This window comes from Carcharhinus amblyrhynchos, chromosome 26 (genome assembly GCF_965287045.1).
Source record: "Carcharhinus amblyrhynchos chromosome 26, sCarAmb.v2.hapA, whole genome shotgun sequence".
Lineage (NCBI taxonomy): Eukaryota > Metazoa > Chordata > Chondrichthyes > Carcharhiniformes > Carcharhinidae > Carcharhinus > Carcharhinus amblyrhynchos.
The window spans coordinates 28,829,112-28,850,473 of record NC_137349.1 but is presented as its reverse complement, the minus strand read 5'-3'; the positions used below and the strand labels follow the sequence as shown (position 1 = coordinate 28,850,473).

Below are 21,362 nucleotides of genomic sequence, written 5' to 3'. Positions count from 1 at the left end.
ATGCCATCACGTAACGGAAGTCAAATCACAAGTCTGCAACAGCTAGATAACAAAGACATATATATCAGACACCTACTTATTGACTACAACTCAGCCTTCAACACCATTATTCCCACAAAACTCATCTCCAAACTCCATGGCCTGGGCCTCAGCACCTCCCTCTGTGACTAGATCTTGAACTTCCTAACTTACAGACCACAATCAGTAAGGATACGCAACAACACCTCCTCCACAATCATCCTCAACATTGATGCCCCACAAGGCTGTATTCTCAGCCCCCTACTATACTCCTTATACATCTATGACTGTGTGACCAAATTCCCCTCCAATTCAATTTTCAAGTTTGCTGATGACACTACTGTAATGGGTCGGATTTCAAACAATGACGAGACAGAGTACAGGAATGAGATGGCAAACTGGTAACAATAATCTCTTCCTCAATGTCAACAAAATGAAGGAGGTTGTCATTGACTTCAGGAAGCATAAAGGAAAAAATGCCCCTGTCTATATCAATGGGGATGAAGTAGAAAGGGTTGAAAGCTTCAAGGGTTGAGATCACCAACAACCTGTCCTTGCCCCCCATGCCCATCAACGCCTCTACTTTCTCAGAAGATTAAGAAAATTTAGCACGTCAGCCACGACTCTCACCAACTTTTACAGATGCACCATAGAAAGTATTCTTCCTGGTTCTATCACAGCTTGGTATGGTTCCTACTCTGCCCAAGACTGCAAGAAACTACAAACGGTCATGAATGTAGCCCAATTCATCATGCGAACCAGCCTCCCATCCATTGACTCTGTCTACACTTCCTGCTGCCTTGGCAAAGCAGCCAGCATAATTCAGGACCCCACGCACCCCAGACACTCTCTCTTTCACCTTCTTCCATTGGGAAAAAGATATAAAAGTCTGAGGTCACATACTAACTGACTCAAGAACAGCTTCTTCTGTCCTGCAGTCAGACTTCTGAATGGACTTACCTTGCATTAAGTTGATCTTTCGCTATGCCCTAGCTATACTGTAACGCTACATTCTGCACTCTCTCCTTTCTTTCTCTATGAACGGTATGCTTTGTCTGTATAGCACGCAAGGAACAATACTTTTCACTGTATGTTAATACATGTGACAATAATAAATCAAATCAAATCAAAATCAAATCAAACCAAATTTCATGTGCTCTGCTGAGATAAAAATGCTTTGGAACAATGCTGGTTAAACAGGAATAGCTGCTAACATGGCACAGCTTATTTTCTTCACATATGGCACACTTCCTCTCAGTAGGACTGAACCACCTTATTCAAAAGGAATTCCATGCACACTGAGTCCATAATGTTGGCGTCAAGGTTTGACAGTAAAGTAGAACAATGCACTTCCAAGATTAAATTGGCATGCAGTGTTAATAAAGGTGCTGAAAGATATAAATTATATGACCACTGCGCAATGATCCCATTGCTGAGCAAATTACCAGTGCCCCTGAACTGTTGGCCTCTGGCTATAATTAAACAGTGATTTGTATGATAAAATGGTGTATTTTGTATAAATGCAATTAATCAGCATTGAGCAATTGCTTCTGATGGAGAGTTATTACAAACAGTAATAAAATAATCGGACGTTTTCAAGGTGGACAATGCACAGGAATTACTACATGGAATGATGGTAGCCTCACTGACCTTGGTAAAGGCAAGCGACCAGGATTTTAACAATGCAATCCATGTACCTTCTCATCGGAAAACTGCTCACACGGACAACAGTGAGTACATATGCATAGGCACTAACTCATCAGAACTGGGTTCTAGTGACAATTCACCAGTTCACACACGTTGCACCCACAGGAGGCTAGAGAGGGAGTGAGCTAATTTCTGACTTCTACTTCCATTGAGTGTAGCTCATCTGCTGGGAGAATAGAACAGTAAATGTATCCACAAATGTCAGCTTGATTCAGTTGGTAGCCCACTTACCACTGAGTAAGAAGGCCAAGAGTTCATGACAGGACTGAAGTCCCTAATGAGGCCTTAAACTGTCATCCTGCATTATTAACGGTGTTATCTTTCAAAGGAGATAAAAAAATCCCAAGGCATTTTTTTTCAAAGAGCAATGATTTCTCCCAATGTCTCGGCCAATAGCTTACATCAACAAAACAGATTAACCAATCATTCCTTGTTGGCAGTGGAATTTTGCACGGAGTAAAAATACGGCTGTGACTACACCTCAAAAAAATAATTCATTCATAATGAAGCAGTGTTGGAATGTCCCCAGGGTTTGAATGGTATTCAGTGAATGCAAGTCTTTCTCTTCGATCTATTGATGTTGAAACCCTAAAGCAAATGTCCAAGTTGGAATTCTTTGTACATATGACTCCGTAAGATCATAAGAAATGGGAGCAGAAGTAGGCCATTCAACCCATTGAGCCTGCTCCACCATTCGATAGAATCATGGCTGATCTGATTGTCATGATGTGGAGATGCCGGCGTTGGACTGGGTTAAACACAGTATGAAGTCACACAACACCAGGTTAAAATCCAACAGTCCGCTTGTGGCGTTTGTTACCAAATAAACCTGTTGGACTTTAACCTGTTGTTGTGAGACTTCTTACTGATCTGATTGTGGCATGCCTTCCGTTTTCCTATCTGACCCCCACAACTATACCAACCGACTCAAGAACAGCTTCTTCCCTGCTGCCAGCAGACTTTTGAATGGACCTACCTTGCATTAAGTTGATCTTTCTCTACACCCTAGCAATGACTGTAACACCACATTCTGCACTCTCTCCTTTCCTTCCCTTTGAATGGAATTTCACAGTAACTTCATTACAGTGTGAATGTAAACCTTACTTGTGACTAATAAATAAACTTTAACTTTGTCTGAATAGCTCAAAAGAAATAGTACTTCTTACTGTATGCTAATACATGTGACACTAACAAATCAAATCAAATCACCTTGTAGGTCAAAGATCTGTCCAATTCAGCTTTGAATATTGTCAATGTCCCAGCCTTCATTGTTATCTGTGGCAGAGAATTATAAAGACTAAAGAGAGAGCAGTTATCCATCTCCATCTTAAATGGGAGAGTCCTTATTTTCAGCTGTGCCTCCTAGTTCTAGTTTCCCCCACGACAGAAATATCTTCCCAGCATGTATTCTGTCAGGTCCCTCCCAGAGTCCTAAGTTTCAATAAAATCTCCCCTCATTCTGCTCATTCTTTCTCCATAAGACAGCCCCTTCAATCACAGGAATAAAACCAGTAAACCTTCTCTAAGCTGTTTCCGATACAAATATTTCCCTTCTTACTTAAGGAAACCTGTACACAGTATTGGAGATGGCATCTGACCAATTCCCTGCATAGCTGTAGCAAGACTTCCATCCCTTTGTACTCCATCCCTCTGGCAATAAAGGCCAACATTCCATTTGCCTTCCTAATTACTTGCTGCCCCTCATAATAACCTTTGGTGATTCATGTGCCAGAGCATCCAGATCCCTTTGTTCTGTAGTATTCTGAAATCTCTCCATTTAAATAATGTTCTGCTTTACTATGCTGCTTGGATAACCTCACATTTTCCCCACATGATAATTCACCTGCCAATTTTTTGCCTACTTATTGATCTGTTTATATGCAGACTCTTTGTATCCCCTTCACAACTTGATTTCCTATCTATCTTTGTATCATACAAACATACAAAAGCAGAGCAGAAGTAGGCCTCAAACCTGCTCCACTATTCACTCAGATCATGGCTGGTATATTTGTGTTTCTCATTCCACATTCCCATCTACCTCAATGTAACCTTTGATTCCCTTGCCCAACAAAAATCCATCTATTTCCACAGTAAACATATTCAATGACCTCCACTTCTGCTGCTTCTGAGGCAGAATTCCAAAGTCAAACAACCCTCAGAGAAAAATATTCTCTCATCTCTGATCTAAAAGGGTCACCCCTAATTTTAACACAGTGCGCCCTAGTTTTGGAATCACCCACAAGAGGAAACATGCTTTCCACATCCACTTAGTCAAGATTGTTCAGGATCTTATATGCTTCAATCAAGTCATCCCTCACTCTTCAGAACTTCAGTGGAAACAAGTCCAGCCTGTCCAACCTATTCTCATCAGATAACCTGCTCATTCCAGGTACCAATCTAGTAAACCTCTTCTCAACCGCCTCCGGTGCATTTATCATTAAATAAGGAGACCAAAACTGCGCTCCAGCAAATATGGCTACAATACAACCTGTCCCTTCAACAATGTCAGTACTACAGCTGATAAACAGTTGAGGCTCCAGCACCAATGCCTGTAACAATCCATTAGTTATAGTTTGCCAACCTTTCAGTGACCCATTTATCCCAACACTCTGCTTCCTGTTAGATAGCCAATCCTCTATCCATGCTACTATATCATCCCCAACACCATTAGCTCTTGCGCAATAATCTTTTGTGTTGGCACTTTATCAAATGTCTTTTAGAAATCCAAATATACTATATCTACTGGTTTCCTTTATCCACCCTTATCGTCAAATAAATTTACTAAACACAGTTTCACTTTCACACAACTGTGTTGACCCATCATTTTCTAATGTCCTGCCACTACCTACTTAATAATGGATTCTAGCATTGTTCTAATGAGTGATGTCAGTCTAACTGGCCTATAGTTTCCTACATTCTGCCTCCCTCCTTTCTTGAATGGTTGGGTTACATTTGCAGTTTTCCAATCCGCTGGAACTTTTCCAGATCTAGCAAATTTTTAAAGATTACAACCAATCCATCCAATAGCTCTGCATTCACTTCCTTTGAGACCCTGAAGATGCAGGTGCTCAGCTTTTTCTTAATTCATTCTTTCATGGACATTGCTGGCTAGGCCAGCATTTATTGCCCATCCCTAATTGTTCTTAAAATGGCGGTGGCAGGCTGCTTTCTTGAACCACTGCAGTCCACCTAGTATGGGTACACCTAAAGTGTTGTTAGGGAGGGAGTTCCAGGACTTTGACCCAGGGAACAAACAATTTGATAGCTCCAAGCCAGGATGGTATATAGCTTGGAAGGGTACTTGTAGATGGTTGTGTTTGCATGTATCTACTTGCCCTCGTTCTTCAAGGTGATAGAAGTCATGGGTATGGAAGGCCAGTGCACCTTATAGATAGTACACACTGCCCAACAACCTTGTCCACCTTTAGTGCAATTAGTCTTCCTTGTACTTTTCCCTAGCGACCATGATTGTTTTAAGTTCCTCCCTCCATTTGCCTCCCAATTTTCTATCATCCCTGAGATGCTTCCTACTGTGAAGACAGATACAAAATACTTGTTCAAAATCTCATTGATTTCCTTGTTTCCTATTACTAGTTCCCCAATCTCAACAACGAAGGGATCTATATTTAATTTAGCTACTCTCTTCCTTTTTATGTGCTTGTAGAAATTTTAACTGTCTCTTTAATTTTTCTTTTTAACTTTCTTTCATTGTCCAATTTCTTCCTCTTTATTATTCTTTCAGTCATTCTTAGTTGATTTCTAAAATTTCTCCAATTTTCTGGGCTACCACTAAACTTTACAATGTTTTCTATTTTGTTTTTCAATTTGATACCATCTTTATCTTCTTTAGTTAGGCGGGATGGTGCATTCTTCTTGTAGCAACACTCTTTCTCAATGGACTATCTTTGTTGAGAGCTTTGCAATCTCTCTTTAAATATCTGCCCCTTTTCATCTCCCATCTCAGCTTTTTAACCTATTTTCCAGTTCCACTTCAGCCAACTCTATCTTCACACCCTGGTAATTGCCTTTATCCACGTTTAGGGCACTAATTTCGCTTAATGTGAAATTCTAATATATTATGATTTTATTTACCTAGAGGATCCTTCGCCGCAAGGTCATTAATTAACCCTAGCTCATTACACATTACCAGGTCTAAATAGCCTCTTTCTTGGTTAGTTCCATAATGCATTGTTCTAAGCAACTGTCCTGAATAAATTCCATGAACTCATCCTCTAGGCTACTTTTGCCAATTTGATTTGTCCAATCTACATGAAGATTAAAATCTCTGCAATTATTGCAGTACCTTTCTTTCTTGATTTATTTCTTGATTTGTACTCACTCCTACAGTGTAGTTGCTGCCAGTTGGCCTATAAATCATTCACACCAATGAATCAGCATGGTGGCACAGTGATTAGCATTGCCTCCTCACAGCACCAGAACCTGGGTTTGATCCCAGCCTCAGGTCACTGTCTGTGCAGAGTCTGCACATTCTCCTTATGTCTGCATGGGTTTCCTCTGGATGCTCCAGTTTCCTCCCACTGTTTGAAAGACATTCTGGTTAGGTGCATTGGCTGTGCTAAATTCTCCCTCAGTGTACCTGAATAGGCGCCAGAGTGTGGCGACTAGGGGATTTTCACAGTAACTTAATTGCAGTGTTAATGAAAGTCTACTTGTGACACTAATAAATAAACTTTAAAACTGAACTTCTTTCTTTTGCTCTTTCTTAACTCCACCTAAACTGATTATATATTTTTATCCCCTGAACTGAGATCATTTCTCCCAGAGGGTTGTAAATCTGTAGAAGTTGCTACCCCAAACTGCGGTGGATGCTGGGGTAGTGAGTAAATTCAAGGAGGAGTTAGACAGATTTTTAATTGGTAACGGGTTGAAGGGTCATGGGGTGAAGGCAGGAAAATGGACAGGAGGAGCATATCAGCCACGATCGAACAGTAGAGCAGACTCAAAGGGCCGAGTGGCCTAATTCTACTCCTATATCTTATGAGTTTATGAACTATTGTACAGTTCTTATTCTTCATTCACAAAGTCACCCTTTTCTTTTTGAGAATTGGAAAGCTAGGTGAAGGCGGCTGTTTAAAGGGAGCAGAAATGACATGTGATATTGGTAATTAATAATTGATGATGCCAAATTTGCAAATCATGTGATTGTGCATGAAAGGCAATGCCAAAGGAGGTGAGACATTTTAGCTTCAAGAGCCTGTGAGAGAGAAAGTTAGAGAACCAACAGTGCACCGTGTGTTGATTTCTACACAATAGTTCTGCTAATTTTGCAACACTGCATGACCAAGGTGATGTTCTTTAATGTCCACTGCAATCAAGCACATCAACTTTTTGACAGCAAAGAAAAATATATTGATTACCTGAAAAGCTATAATTAGCATAGGCGATTGTCTCAGACTAGCAGCAGATCAATGCTTTTTATATAATCGCAGTTTCAAAATAATCTTTCTTCCACTGCCCAACCAACCCCTTCCCACCCCCCCGTCCCCCTCCCCTTCCCCCTGCCCCCCCCGCCCACCCCTCCCACCACACTTTCTATTCTGATGCTGGTGAAGTAGATTCTCTCAGATTCGGTTGCAATATCGTACAGATTTTAAATACACGCAGTCTGAAGATTTTTATTATTAAATTCTCCTGGTACTGTCTCTGTTTCAGGTTCAGTGAAAGCACCCAAATTTTCCGTGATCATTTTTAAAAAAACTGCGTCCGTTAGCGTTGATTTTGATTTACATCAGCTGGCAGGTGATGCTCATGCGGCCAAGGTGCTTTGAAATGTGCTTTTATGGGATTCTAAATGATCGGGTGAAGATCTCTTAAGTGTTGCAACCAGTTAGTGTCTTTTTTTTTCAGTCAAAAGGTCCACTTTTGTGTAAACGTCACGGCCACCATCACCTCTCGCCCTGATTTTCTTTACCCCCAGTGTTTGTAGGAGTTTGGTGACTGTCTTTAGGCTTGTTGATGGAAGCAGCCAGCTCATCCCTCTTGTTTATGGCAAGGCGCAGCTGCTCTTTAATCATCTGTATCCTATGTTCCAGTTCTTTTATTTCATTATCGTGTGCGTTGCTCTCGCCCCTGTGCCCGATCCCTCCGTTCTCACAAACTGCACCGGGCGACTGCTTTTCCGGTTTGACCACGTAACGATTGTGCGCGCAGCTTTGCAAATCCGCCTGGGCCGCCTTGCTGCCTTTGACCACTGCCCGCCTCGCGTTGTTCCACCTGGCCTGGGAGCTCACTCGCACTGTGGTGGGCGGCACCTTCTGGATCTTCTGCAAGTTGCAGCTGCGAAACACAAAGCTGTTACTACACCTTCCCTCGTTTACCTCACAAGCTTTACAAAAGGATTGCCAATACCGTAAGCTATACAGAGCACCAGAAATCACTGTACAGTTTATTCCTTTCAGACAATGATACCTTGGCCTCTATTCTACCCTTTTAATCTCTTGAGAAAACAGTCAACTGAAATACTTCCCGATAGTCAACGGTAAAATCCCATCTTCAGATCACCACATTCAGTGCTGACCTCCAGAAGTAACATTGCATTCTACCCCATTTCCAAAGATGTCCCATGAAGTATTTGACCTGTCCCTATATCCTCCAGCTTCATGTTACTGATCAGATTTTAGTATAAGTTCCTTCTTTTTTGCAGGCGTGAACTGTCACAGTTTCAGCTGCTGATTCTGGGAGTCTGGTTCACACCCACTCACCTAACCCTGTCTCCCCTGAGTCAAAGCCCTGATTCCACTACATCTGGAATACCATGTACAGCATGGGGCACCTTAGAAAGGACACACTGGTCCTGAAAGGAACTAGATTTGCCAGAACGTTACCAGGGTTTCCAAGTGTTCTGCCACGAGGTGATATTACGTAAACTGGACTTGTATTCTGCCGAATACAGAAGGTTCAAGGATGATTTGATTGAAGTTATAGGAATGTGAAAAGAATTCATTGAGTAAATAGGGAGAACCATTTTCCACTGGTGGGGGAGTGCAGAACAAGTGAAACCAAACCTCAAAACCAGAGTCAGACCATTCTAAGCAACATTTAGTTACCCAAAAAGCCGAAAATGCTAAGAAATTTAACAATTATAAACCTAAGATTTATCGATTGTTACACAAACATATTAAGGGTTATGGAGCCAAGGCAGGTGTTTGGATACAAATCAGTTAAGATCTCATTGTATGGTGGAAATGATTGGAGGGGCTGAATGGCGTCTTCCTGTTTCTTTGGCCCTAGTCTGTACTCACAGTGTAAATCAAACGGCTGCTGGCTGTTGTATAACCTCCACCTTTCCAAGATGTAGGTGATATTTTCTTCTTGTCTTTTCTTCAATAAAATTAATTTCAGGTCTCTGAGTTTCTCCAGCTAACAGGGTCCTGAATCAAAGAACTTTTATGTTTGAAAATCTGTAAGAAATATTAAATAAAGCCAGGGGGTAGGTAGTGGGAGGGTGGATTTCAATTTAATATCCAAATTAAATGGGGCAGCATGGTGGCACAATGGTTAGCACTGTCGCCTCACAGCACCAGGGACCCAGGTTGATTCTCAGTTTGGGCCACTGTCTGTGTTGAGTTTGCACATTCTCCCCGTGTCTGTGTGGGTTTCCACCAGGTGCTCTGGTTTCATCTCACAGTCCAAAGATGTGCAGGTTGGGTTGCTTGACCATGCTAAGTTGACTCTAGTGTCAGGGAGATTAGTAGGGTAAATATATGGGGATAGGGCCTGGGTGGGATTACAGTCCATACAGACTCAATGAGCCAAATGGCCTCTTTCTGTACTGTAGGGATTCTTTGGATTCTATTCTATGGTTTAACTATGTGGTTCATATTACTCTTGCACCAAACCTAACCCTAATGTTAACTTTAGGAGAGAGCAGTATCTAACCATTTATACATTAGTAATGAAAGCCTACCTTTTATCTGTCTTCACATTTGGAATTTTCTGCTCTTCAAAGCTCATATTTAAAACACGATGGATTTTCTACAAAAGGAAATGATGACCTCCTATTACATAGATCAATAACTTTTACTGCATGTGTAGAATCATTTTTCCACACAGACAAAGGATCAACAATCAGATCACTCAGTAAGAAAAGCTAGCAGAAATATCAAAAATCTTGTAATGACTTTTCCAAATGTGTTCCCTCCTCTGGTTGAGCTGTCCCTGCTTGAGAGGGGGTGAAAAGTGAGGAGGCGCTGGCAGGGAGATGACAGAGAAGCTTGATCCAAGTTCCACTCAATGATCCCCACAGACATGCATTTCTGACTGCGAGCAGGGGCTGGCTTTTCCTTCCCCGCTCCTGGCCCCAAGATGCTGGGATTAATACTGTAACCCTAGCTGGAATCAGTCTGCTTAACATAGGCTGTAGATCCTCAAGGACCTGGGACATTCACGGTCTGTAGGCCAAGTTATACAATGAGACATGGGTAAGTAAGCAAACTGTTCCCACGCCTCCTTTTATGCAGGCTCTTTGCAGTAGGCACAGAACAACATAGGATGATCATTTTTCAGAACCTTCTGGTTATAATCACAATTCGGTGACATGGGGATTCACACACCATCTGTTAGTGTTTCAATATTGTCCTTACTGCATTCACTCTAATTTGTTCATTATTTTCTTGGGCTGTGTGAATTGCATATCAGTGGATGATTAACTGTATTAGTCAAAGCGCTTCACTGAAGGGTCTTACCTGGCTTGTGTGCAGCCAATACTTAAATCTCTTCCGTTTCCTAATCCTTGGTAGGACCAACCTGTAGACGATATGCTCCCCAACAGTGGTGAGTAATGATCCAGCAAAGCCCAGGCACAGTAAAACAAAGAGCCCTGAGAAATGTTTGATGCCCATTTGTAAAGTCTGCAAAAGGCATATTTCAAATTTTAGTTCCCGGGAGAGAGTGAGGGAGGGGCTTGCATGAGACTGTGTGTTGGACGTGGCGGTAGACTTCGGGTCTGTGGTGGATATGCATTGGTACATTCACAATTCTTGTGCTCTGAGGGGCACAGTGGTCACTGAGTCTCTAGCACACAGAGAATGTGTCCCTCCTGATTGAACAGGAGGCAACACATTTCATCTCAATATTCATAGGATCAAACGTACAGTGCAGAAGGAGGCCCATTGAGTCTTCACCGACCACAATCCCACCCAGACCCTATCCCCATAACCCCATGCATTTACCTTAGCTAGTATTCCCGACACTAAGGGGCAATTTAGCATGGCCAATCCATCTAACCTGCACATTTTTGTTGGAGGGGACTGACAGGCAATTTCAATGAAGCATGGGAGACACAGAAAAATAATGGAAAAGATAGATCCTGAAAAATGACTTCAAAACTAGGACAAGGGATCAATATGCTCAAACTAGTTACAGTCGTAGGATCGATGTCAGGAACATTTTCCCCACCAGACTGAGCAAAACATGAAATGGACTTCAAACAGAAAAGGTGAGTCATTTAAGAAAGAAACCGGAGATAGGTAATGCAATCGGGAAAATGTTGGCTCTGATAGCATCTATTGATGCAGCCCTCTCTAAATACATCAACAATAAAATCCCATCTCATGAATACTTTTCAATCAAATGATATAAAGGAATGTCGGAAACAAATGGATCTTGGGTTCCTCACCTCTGTCACTTCAAAAGTTCTTTTCCCACATGGGACCACCTTGTACCACTTGTCATGCAGCATGTCCATGAATCCGTCAGATTTGTAGCGACTGATCAATTCGGAAATGTTCGAATTTAGCCCCAAGTTATGGGGCAAACCAATTCCATACCCTGTAAAAATAACCAAAACTGCTTAGTCTAATTCTTCACCAACAGCAGTAAGTGCCCTTGGAGTAATAGAACAAACAGAGGCTTCTCAGAAACCTCAATCCCAGTTCCAGATTTCAAACCATCAGTTCATGAACTCAGTAGCTCTCACTTCAGGTCGTCATAACACAGGTAATCTGTGACATTTAAAACAGGAGTATGATGAACCATAGACTCCCTACAGTGCAGAAGGAGGCCATTCAACAACATCAAGTGTACACCAACTGTCTGAAAGAGCAACTTACCCAGGCCCACAGTGCTGCCCGTCCTGCCCCACCCAATTCCCAGATTGTTAATCCACCTAACATCTTTGGACACTAAGGGGCAATTTACCACGGCCAATTCACCTAACCTTCTGGAGTGTGGGAGGAAACCGGAACACCCGGAAGAAACCCACGCAGACATGGAGAGGATGTGCAAACTCGACTCAGACAGTAACCCAAGGCCCCTGATGCTGTGAGGCAGTGGCGCTAACCACTGTGCCACCCGCTAATGTTACAGTTAATGTTTAATGTACAACATAATTCTTCATAATTGGACACGAAACATTCGCCAGAGTTCTACTGCCCCATCTGCCATGGAATTGGAGCAGGTGAGGGGCAGACAATGGAAATATCCATTGACCTCGGGGAGGATTTTCCAGTCTCGCTCGAGGGAGGCTGTAAACTCCTGCCCATTAACTCTGTTTCTCTCTCCACAAGCGTTGTCCAGGCAGACTGAGTTTTTCCAGCACTTACTGTTTTCATTTCAGATTTCCATATCCACGGTATCATATTTTTAGGGAAGAAATAGTGCCATGAGGTTCTTAAAATCCACCTGAACATGCAGATTTGACCTCAGTTGAAGCCTCATTCGAAGAATGAATCTCTGCTGCACTCCTTCAGTACTATATTAAAATGTCAGCATAAATTATATGCTGAAATGCTGGGAAGTGGCTTGAGCACACAAGTGTCTAACTTAAAGAAGCAAGTGCTACGAGTGGCGTTAATTACTGATTATGCTTGACTCTACAGTTGTTTAATATTCACAATAGAGTATTATGCTGTGCATCAGTAACGTATAAAGTTGTCTTGGTCCCAGATGACAATCCCCCTTTGAGGGGGAGAGGTAACTGGTGGTGATTTAACCTGAGGATCACCACAACTCAGGCGAGGGACAAGGCTGAGAAGGCAGGGTGTTCATGAATAGCCTCAGATGGTACAGGAATTGAACCCACACTGTTGGCATCACTCAGTATATTTCAAAGGAATTACAGAGACACTATGAAAACAGACAGAGAATGCTTAATCCGATTTGGAGGGATTTGTACATTTTCAGATTCAGTTGAAAGCTAATACTGCTCTGAGAAAGGATGTGAATAAAATATTGTTTAGAAAGATTCCTGCACCTGACTCTAATTCTATAAGAGCTCAGAATGTGACAAAGTGCATCATTCAATGTTTCTAAGTTATTGACTGACTTGCATTCACCCCAGAACTGTGGCTTCTTACCTTCAATGGCAAATGGCTTCCCCACTGTTATCAGCTTGCAGTCAGCATCAATCGACACCTCGTAGTCCAGCAGAGCCTTATCCATGATAAACGCATCTAATTTGGACGGATCGCTCCTGAAATTCAGAGCAATTATTATTAAGAGGGAAATCTCTGCCTTGCTACAATCGTGAGCTTTACAGAACAGAAGGATCCCAGATTCTATCCCCATTCTTTACAAAGTTATTTAATCTCAGCTGAACAGTTAAGTCTCTACAATTTTCAGCATCATTCAGTTGCTAACCTCTCAGCTCTGGGTTCAAGCCCAATCTGGATTTGAACACACAATCTAAATGATGATTTCAGTGCAGGATTGAAAGAGTATTCATCATTATAGGTGTCATCCTTTGGCTAAGTCCTTTCTTACACAGATATCTTTATTCATGCTTCATATTTACTGCAATAAATCTTTCATGTGCCTTCTAGTTTTTCTTCAAATAAGTTTGAAGACCAATGGAACCAAAACTACAGAGAAATCTTTAGCCGTTTAGTTGACTGAATGGTATTGATGCAGCTAAGAAAATTGGGCACAGTTCTCAAAGTCCAGATCTGTATTCAGTCACAGCTCAGGACAAAATAATGGCTGGCCTTCTCCCATCCGGACAATGTGGAACCGCATTGACAGTCGGGCGGGAATTTCCGCCTTTTGGACCAGTGCGGCCGGAGAATTCTGCCCAATAAATCCAAAGTTGGCATCTCAGATCACAGATTACTACAGTGTAGAAGAGGCCATTCGGCCCATCAAATTTGCACCAATGCATGAAATTGCCTGTCCACCTAATCCAGAATCAGAGATTATCTGTGGAATAACGAAAGACTTTAATTCAGTGGATACATTTAACCACATTGTGAAATACAAACTTCTTTGGAATTTTAAAACTTTGGTTAAGGTGTGTTTAGGACAATAGAAATATCAATTACTGCGATAGAAGAAAATGGCAGACTTTTCAGAAAACATTTTTTGTGTGTTTTTTTTGGGGAAACAGTCATGGTCCCTATTTTGCAATCAGCAGCAAACCACTCGCTCTTCATTTCAATGACAGCTGCTTTTGAGACTTTGGCGGGATTTTCCCATCCCGCTGCAGTGGACGGAGAACTGACTGGCCACCAAATTCTCTGACCTCGCTGCAGCAGGAGAATGGAGAAGGTTAGATCGCGCCCTTTCTGCTATTGGGAGTATGATTCAACACAGCACTATCTGTAGGGGATCTTGGACACCTGTGAGGGGGGCAACCAACAGTGAGGTCCTTCAATCAATCAGATTAAAGATTCCTCACAAACCCAGCATCTAAACCAGAAAGTACAATTTAGAATTTTTAAAAATTTTATTTATTATTAGAGTCACAAGCAGGCTTACATAAACATGGCAATTAAGTTACTGTGACAATCCCCTAGTCGCCACATTCCGGCGCCTGTTAGGGTACACTGAGGGAGAGTTTAGCGTGGCCAATCACCTAACCAGCACGTCTTTTGAACTGTGGAAGGTAACCAGAGCACCTAGAGGAAACCCACGCAGACACAGGGAGAACGTGCAGACTCCACTCAGGCAGTGACACAAGCCGGGAATTGAATTCAGATCCCTGGCACTATGAGGCACCAATGCCAACAAACACATACAGAAATCTAATTAAGATTGGGAAAGAAAAAATTAATTAAGAGACAAAAAGGCGGAGCAAAATGAAAAAGATTACTTTTTTAAAAATCTCCAACAATAATTAAATTCTCAAGTTACATTGTAACATTAAACTTTCAGGCCTAAAGAAGTTGTTTGTAATAATTATGACATACACTCTGTTAAAATTTCACTAACATCGGAAAAACCAGGCCTAAAGCTTTTCTACCATGTTTTGTGGGTGACTGATGGGTGAGTACAGCAAACATAGTCTGTTACATTGATTGCATGCCGAGTCCATTAGTGCAGTGTTATTATTACACAGTCTGTGGAAGAGCAAGGTATCTCATACCAGATCGGTTTAACTCCACATGTGCATGCTCTGGGAGTTGCTGTATCATTTACTCCATAAGAACAGTGAACGCTATTAACTTCACCATCATTCTCAATGCAAAATCCAGGCCAATGAAACACCAAATGATGGTGCAGCATTAGGAAGCCATCCCACAGGAAAATGTGATAAATGAATCACGGGCATTTTATACACTCACATAATATGGACTCATGGTTTATGGAATGTGGCTACTTTTAAAACACATTGGAGTTGAGATGTCAGGTGACTTTCTCTTTCCTGTGAATACACATGGAACTACACAAGACCCTCGAGTTAGTCTTCATGTCTAGACAAGACTTTGAAATGCAAATTAACTCTCAAGACATCTTACTGAGAAGTCCATCTTCATCAATTGCCAGACTGTATCTCTTAAACAAACTGAAAAGAAATCCCAGGTCTGCAATGTTTCAAGACTTTATCTCCGCAGAAGCAAATATGACAGTGAATTTTTGGACTTTTAACACCTAAGTGCAAGCTACTTCTTCTGTAATCACCATCTTTTCTTGAGAGAGTGTGTGCTTGTGCAAGTGTGTGAGTTGGTGCGATTGCAAACATATTTTGAGTGTTCAGTAATTGACAATTAACCACTTTTTAAACTTACTGGGAAACCTGTAACTTCTTGGGAGTTACAGCACTCGGGGTGGGGTGGGGAGGGGTTTAAAACACATTTTCTTTGAAAACACATGTCTTCGTTCAGTCACAAGGTGGGAAAAGGGGAAACCACTTTATCTTCTTTTGGAAATATTTTAAAACAGTTTTAATTGGAATAGAAAGCTTAACCTATGTTAGAAATTTTTATATATTGTAGAAGGTGCTCCATTCTGTTGACACTTCTCACAATTTCTTTGACTGCAGCTGTGTGAAAACAATATATTTGATTCTCCTCCTCTCCAGGGACTTTCTCCCATCAAACTATTGTCTATCGACAATTTGTTATCAAGTTCAGTCTGTTCAGGGAACTGTCTGTATTTGCCTATGGATATACCAATATTGATGCAATATTATATCATAATTGTATTGTTGTGTTGCTTACTTCAGATGTGCCACTCCATCCAGGGTGGTTGGAACATTGAATCTTCTTGTATATTCATGCATCTCAGGAAAACCTTTCTTCATATAGTCCTCCGCACTGCTCTCTCGCACTGTTCCAAAGCGGAAACCCTGAGATGGATGGTGAAGCTGAACAAAAAGGATAATAAAGTTGAATTAAACTTTGAAAAATTTTGCCCCCTCTCCAACAACAATAACTTACATTTACGTTGCATATTTAATCTAATAAGGCACCCCACGGCACTTTACTGGAGCATTGTAAAGCAAATATGATACCAAATCATACATGGGGGTATTAGGTCAGATGAACAAAAGCTTAGTCAAAGACAAAAGGGACAAAAATCTAAATGCCGAATGAGCATGAAAATGGGAGAGAATCACACCCATCTTTTGGGTAAGCTCTCTGACAGCATCTTATACCACTTAGTGCAAAAAAAAGGCAAAGCATGATTCACGCCAGTAGGGGGAGTGGACAGAGTATACTCTCACCAAGAAGCTGGCTGCAAGAGGCACTATTGCACATGCGCCTTGATCTCTCAGTGTCCTGTATACAAGTCGATTGCTGGCCTCCCCAGCCTATTGCTGGCCTCCCCAGCCAATCGCTGCCTTGATCGACAAGGAGAACAAGCTGGTAAGATGACCCCCATTAGTTTTAAAGAGTGTCTTAAAGGAGGAAAGTGAGGTAATGATTCAGAGAGATGTAGGGAGGGTGTTCCAGAGATAGGGAATGGAAGGCACAGCAACCAGTGCCAAAGTAATTACAATTGGGGATACGCAAAAGGCCAGCATCAGAAGTCTCAGAGGGCTCTGGGGTTGGATGAGATTGCAGAGATAGGAGACCAAGGCCATGGAGGGATTTGAAAACAAGGATGAGAAGTTTAAAATCAAGACATTATTTGACATGGAACCAATGTAGTTAAGCTAGCACAGGGGTGACGGGGAAAGGGCCTTTGCTGTGAGAGGGCAGAATGGGAGGCCAGCCATGGGTGTGTTGGAACAGTCAAGACTAAGAATGAAGGTGTGAGTGAGGGTTTCAGCAGCAGATGGGCTGAGATAGGAGTGAAGCTGAGTGATATTTGGGAAAATGTTGGCATGACTGTGCAGTCGGAAGCCCATTGCAGGGTCAGACATGACACCAAGGTTGTGAACAGACTGGCTTAATCTCAGCCTGTTCCTAGGGACAGGGGTGAAATTCATAGATAGGGAACAGAGTTTGAAGCGGGGTCAGAAACAACACCATCACTCTTCCCAATATTTAATTTGAGAAAACTTCAGCTCATCCCATAATTTCACATACTCCATGCATTTTCCTTTGCTTATTTTCTCTAAATTACCTTGAGCCATTGACATTGGGAGATAGGATGAATTGATTTTTTTAAGAATGTTGCTGATTTTGTTCAGATTGTCATGGATCGTCCCAGCTGCTAAGGTGCAGTTTGTTACAGCTGTTAAATATGAGCAGAGTTTTCAAAGCAGGTTGTTGGATGTGCACTGGCCTGAAGCCTCCTGAGTGAAAAGGAGGCTCTTCATGAAAAACGATTTTTTTCAGCTTTATGGTTTGGAAACATCAACCAGGCAGGGAAAGGCCACAAGGAAGATTCGCATCACTGTAATAATGATGAGTTAACACAGCATGGTGGTTGTATGTGCTGTACTCAATACCTTCTTGTTTCTCCTGAAACTGTTGGCCACTGCTGACCTATAAGTTATTTTTCATGCTTTGTTTGGAGGACATTCTGTTGTCCTGGTTCAGGGGGGTGGGCTGATTTGATGATGGAATTCTTGATTTTAATCATTCATATTTCCAAGTGACAAATCTCAAAAAATTCCTAACCTTTGTTTGGCTGAATGTCTCTGTCCTTCTACGATGTGAATTCTAATCACTTTTAATTGACACATAAAATGGTTACAACACTGAAGGAGGCCATTCAGTCTGCGGTTTCTATGCTAGCTCTCTGCGATGGCCCCACTTCCCCATCTTTACCCCTTGCCCTGCAATTATCTTTTTTCAGGTAATTATCCAATTCTCCTTTGAAAATCATGATTGAATCTGCCTCTAACTTTGCTGCGTAAAAAAATGTTCATTTATGTCGCCATTGCTTTTTTTTAACCAATCACCTTATATTGGTGCCATAGTTCTCTGCCCTTCTGTTATGTTATGCGCTTGCATGCCATTGTAATGAAAAGGTGCTTGGCAGAGTGAGGGTTAAAGTGGAACTGGGCAGCACGGTGGCACAGTGGTTAGCACTGCTGCCTCACAGTGCCAGAGATCTGTGTTTGATTCCGGCCTTGGGTCACTGTCAGTACGGAATTTGCACGTTCTCCCCGTGATTGTGTGGGTTTCCTCCAGGTGCTTCGGTTTCCTCCCACAGCCCAAAGGTGTGTGTGTGTTAACTTGATTGGCCATGCTAAATTGCCCCTTAGTGTCCCAACATGTGTAGATTAGTGGGATTAGTAGAGTAGATACATAGGATTACAGGGATAGGGGCTGGGTAGGATTGTGGTCGGTGCAGGCTTGTTGGGCCGAATGTCCTCCTTCTGCACTGTAGGGATTCTACGATTCTATGGAGAATAGCACCCCCCATGGTGAGATGTATAGAGTCACATGGTAAGAGACTCAGAGAGAACACTCTCAAAGCAGCCTGCATGGAGAAGCAGCACCATGCATGGCATTAACTAGGACCTATAAATAGTTAAAAATTAACAATAAATGGTTCATGTTTTATGTCTCAAGATCTCTTCATTGAGACACCGCAGACGAACACATAATGCAACATGATGCTCAGTGCTAACACCATACTACAATTGGGAACCACTGGGAACAATTCTCCCAGCCTATTCTCTCTAGGCCCCAGGTGACTTGAACATTTCTATCAAATCTCCTCTTAATTTTCTCTAAGAAGAACAGCTCCAGTTTCTCCAATCAATCCGCATAACTGAAATTCCTCACCCCTGAAATTCTTTTAAATCTTTTCTACATCCCCTCTAATGCTTTCACATCATTTCTAAAATATGGTACCCAGAATTAGACACAATATTCTAGTTTAGGTCCCTGCCAAGAAAGCCCAGCATGCCTTTTGCCTCTGATCAAATGTCAGGTTAAATCCAAGATGGGGTACAATGCCTTATCTTGCTTGGATCATGTTTGTCTGTCTTGTGGGGACCATGAATTGGATTCAGTTGAAATTTGAATTTGATTTTTGGAGCAAGCAAAGAATGGGTTTGGGTTTAGAAACCATTGAAACCCTACAGTGCAGAAGGAGGCCATTCAGCCCATCGAGTCTGTACCAGCAACAATCCCACCCACCTATCCCCAAAACCCCACATATTTACCCTGCTAATCCCTCTAACATGTATCCCAGGACACTAAGGGGCAATTTAGGATGGCCAATCAACCTAACCTGCACATCTTTGGACTGTGGGATGAAACAGAAGAAACCCACGCAGACACGGGAAAAATGTGCAAACTCCACACAGACAATGACCCAAGCCGGGAATCGAACCCAGGTCCGGGGAGCTGTGAAGGAGCAGTGCTAACCACTGTGCCACCGTGCCACCCCATTTGCCTGGTCCATTCTGAGCACTGGCTTTGTAACTTTAAGAATGGAGTAAAAAAAAGATCCTGGATGCATTGTTAACCACTTTCTCAATATGTCCTGCTATATTTAATAATTTGTGGACATACACACTCAAGGCCTTCTGTTCCTGTGCCCCCTTCAGAATTGTATCCTTTATTTCATATTGTTTCTCTTCATTCTACCGACCAAACTGAATCAGTTCACACACCTTTGTATTAAATTTCATTTGCCACATATCAGTTCCACCAGCATCTCTGTGTTCCACTGACGTTTACCACCAGCATCCTCACAGCTCACAATATTTCCATGTTTAGAGTTGTCCGCAAATTTTGAAATTGGACCCTTTGCTCCCAACTTTAGGTCATTAACATAGATCAAGAAAATCAGTGGTCCTAACACCAGCTACTGGGGAAACTCACGATATGGCTTCCCCAAGTCCAAAGAACAACTGGCCAATATTTCTCTGTTTCCTATCACTCAGCCAACTTGATATCCATGCTGCCATTGTCTTTTTCATTCTATGGGCTTTAACTTTGCTGACATGCCAGTTGTGTAGCATTTTATCAAACACTTTTTGGAAGTCCACATACACCACATCGCTCTATCACCTCATCAAAAAACTGAAAAGACAATAAAGGCAGCAATGGGCAGCGTGATGATACAGTGGTTAGCACCGCTACCCCACAGCTCCAGGGATCCAGGTTTGATTCCTGGTTTGGGTCATTGTCTGTGCATTCTCCCTATATCTGCATGGGTTTCTTCTGGGTGCTCCGGTTTCCTCCCACAGTTTGAAAGGTTTGCTGGTTAGGTGCATTGGTCATGCTAAATTCTCCCTCGGTGTACCTGAACAGGGGACTAGGGGATTTTCACAGTAACTTCACTGCGGTGTTAATGTAAGCCTACTTGTGACAGTAATAAATAAATAAATTTTAAACCAACTTGTGCATACCAAACTCCTGTAAACAGCATGGCAATAATGAGCATGTAATCTGACTTGGAGATGGTGCTGGAGGTATAAACATTAAGTAGGACACCAGTGAAAACTCCTCAACAATTCAGCAACCTTCAGTTGGATGGAGGTCTCACCTTTACAGAGAAGAGTAAGGAAAGCAGATATGCAGACAAGAAAAGCTGCATTCGGAGGTTAATCAATCAAACTGAATGAGTGACTGTCACACAGTGAACACTGCTGGAAAGGAGTGACATTTCAAACAGTAAGGTCCCATACTGCGAATCCATATTGTTCACAGCTGTAACAGTCCAGAATAAGGAGACAGAAATCTGAAGGTTAAACTTGTAAATCTATACTGCCGGTGTAGAATGTTAATTTTTAAAATTAGCCTCTTGTTTTTACTTTTGTTACATTTCCTATTCAATAAATTACAATTTCATAAATGTTACGCTCCTAAAAAGGCAACTGTCGCAATGCATCAAGCTCATTTATTGCTCAACTATTTTCCTTGGGGAATTCAGGGATGGAAACTACTCTCCCACTTCAAGAGCATGCCTTTAGCTGAAACCCCGTTTACGGAGACAGAGCCTCAAGGAAATGCAGCCCCTTGACATCAGACGGACGATGCAACTTCCTGACATAATGTCATTCTGAATGCAGGGGTGGCCTGGTGGCATAGTGGTTAGCACTGTTGCCT

General features: G+C 42.0%; 1 protein-coding gene across 1 annotated transcript in view; it reads right to left on the bottom strand.

Moving 5' to 3' along the window:
• Positions 1-7,293: 7,293 nt before the first annotated feature.
• grin3bb (glutamate receptor, ionotropic, N-methyl-D-aspartate 3Bb) overlaps positions 7,294-21,362 on the bottom strand; it is a 66,389-nt gene continuing 52,320 nt past the window's right edge. The window contains exons 4-9 of the mRNA XM_080213010.1: positions 16,119-16,264; positions 13,041-13,156; positions 11,363-11,514; positions 10,431-10,595; positions 9,653-9,720; positions 7,294-8,022 (exon numbers count right to left, since the gene is read on the bottom strand). Of these exons, the coding sequence (XP_080069136.1) occupies positions 7,632-8,022; positions 9,653-9,720; positions 10,431-10,595; positions 11,363-11,514; positions 13,041-13,156; positions 16,119-16,264 (1,038 nt within the window). The 3' untranslated portion in view covers positions 7,294-7,631. The remainder of the gene's footprint in view (positions 8,023-9,652; positions 9,721-10,430; positions 10,596-11,362; positions 11,515-13,040; positions 13,157-16,118; positions 16,265-21,362) is intronic.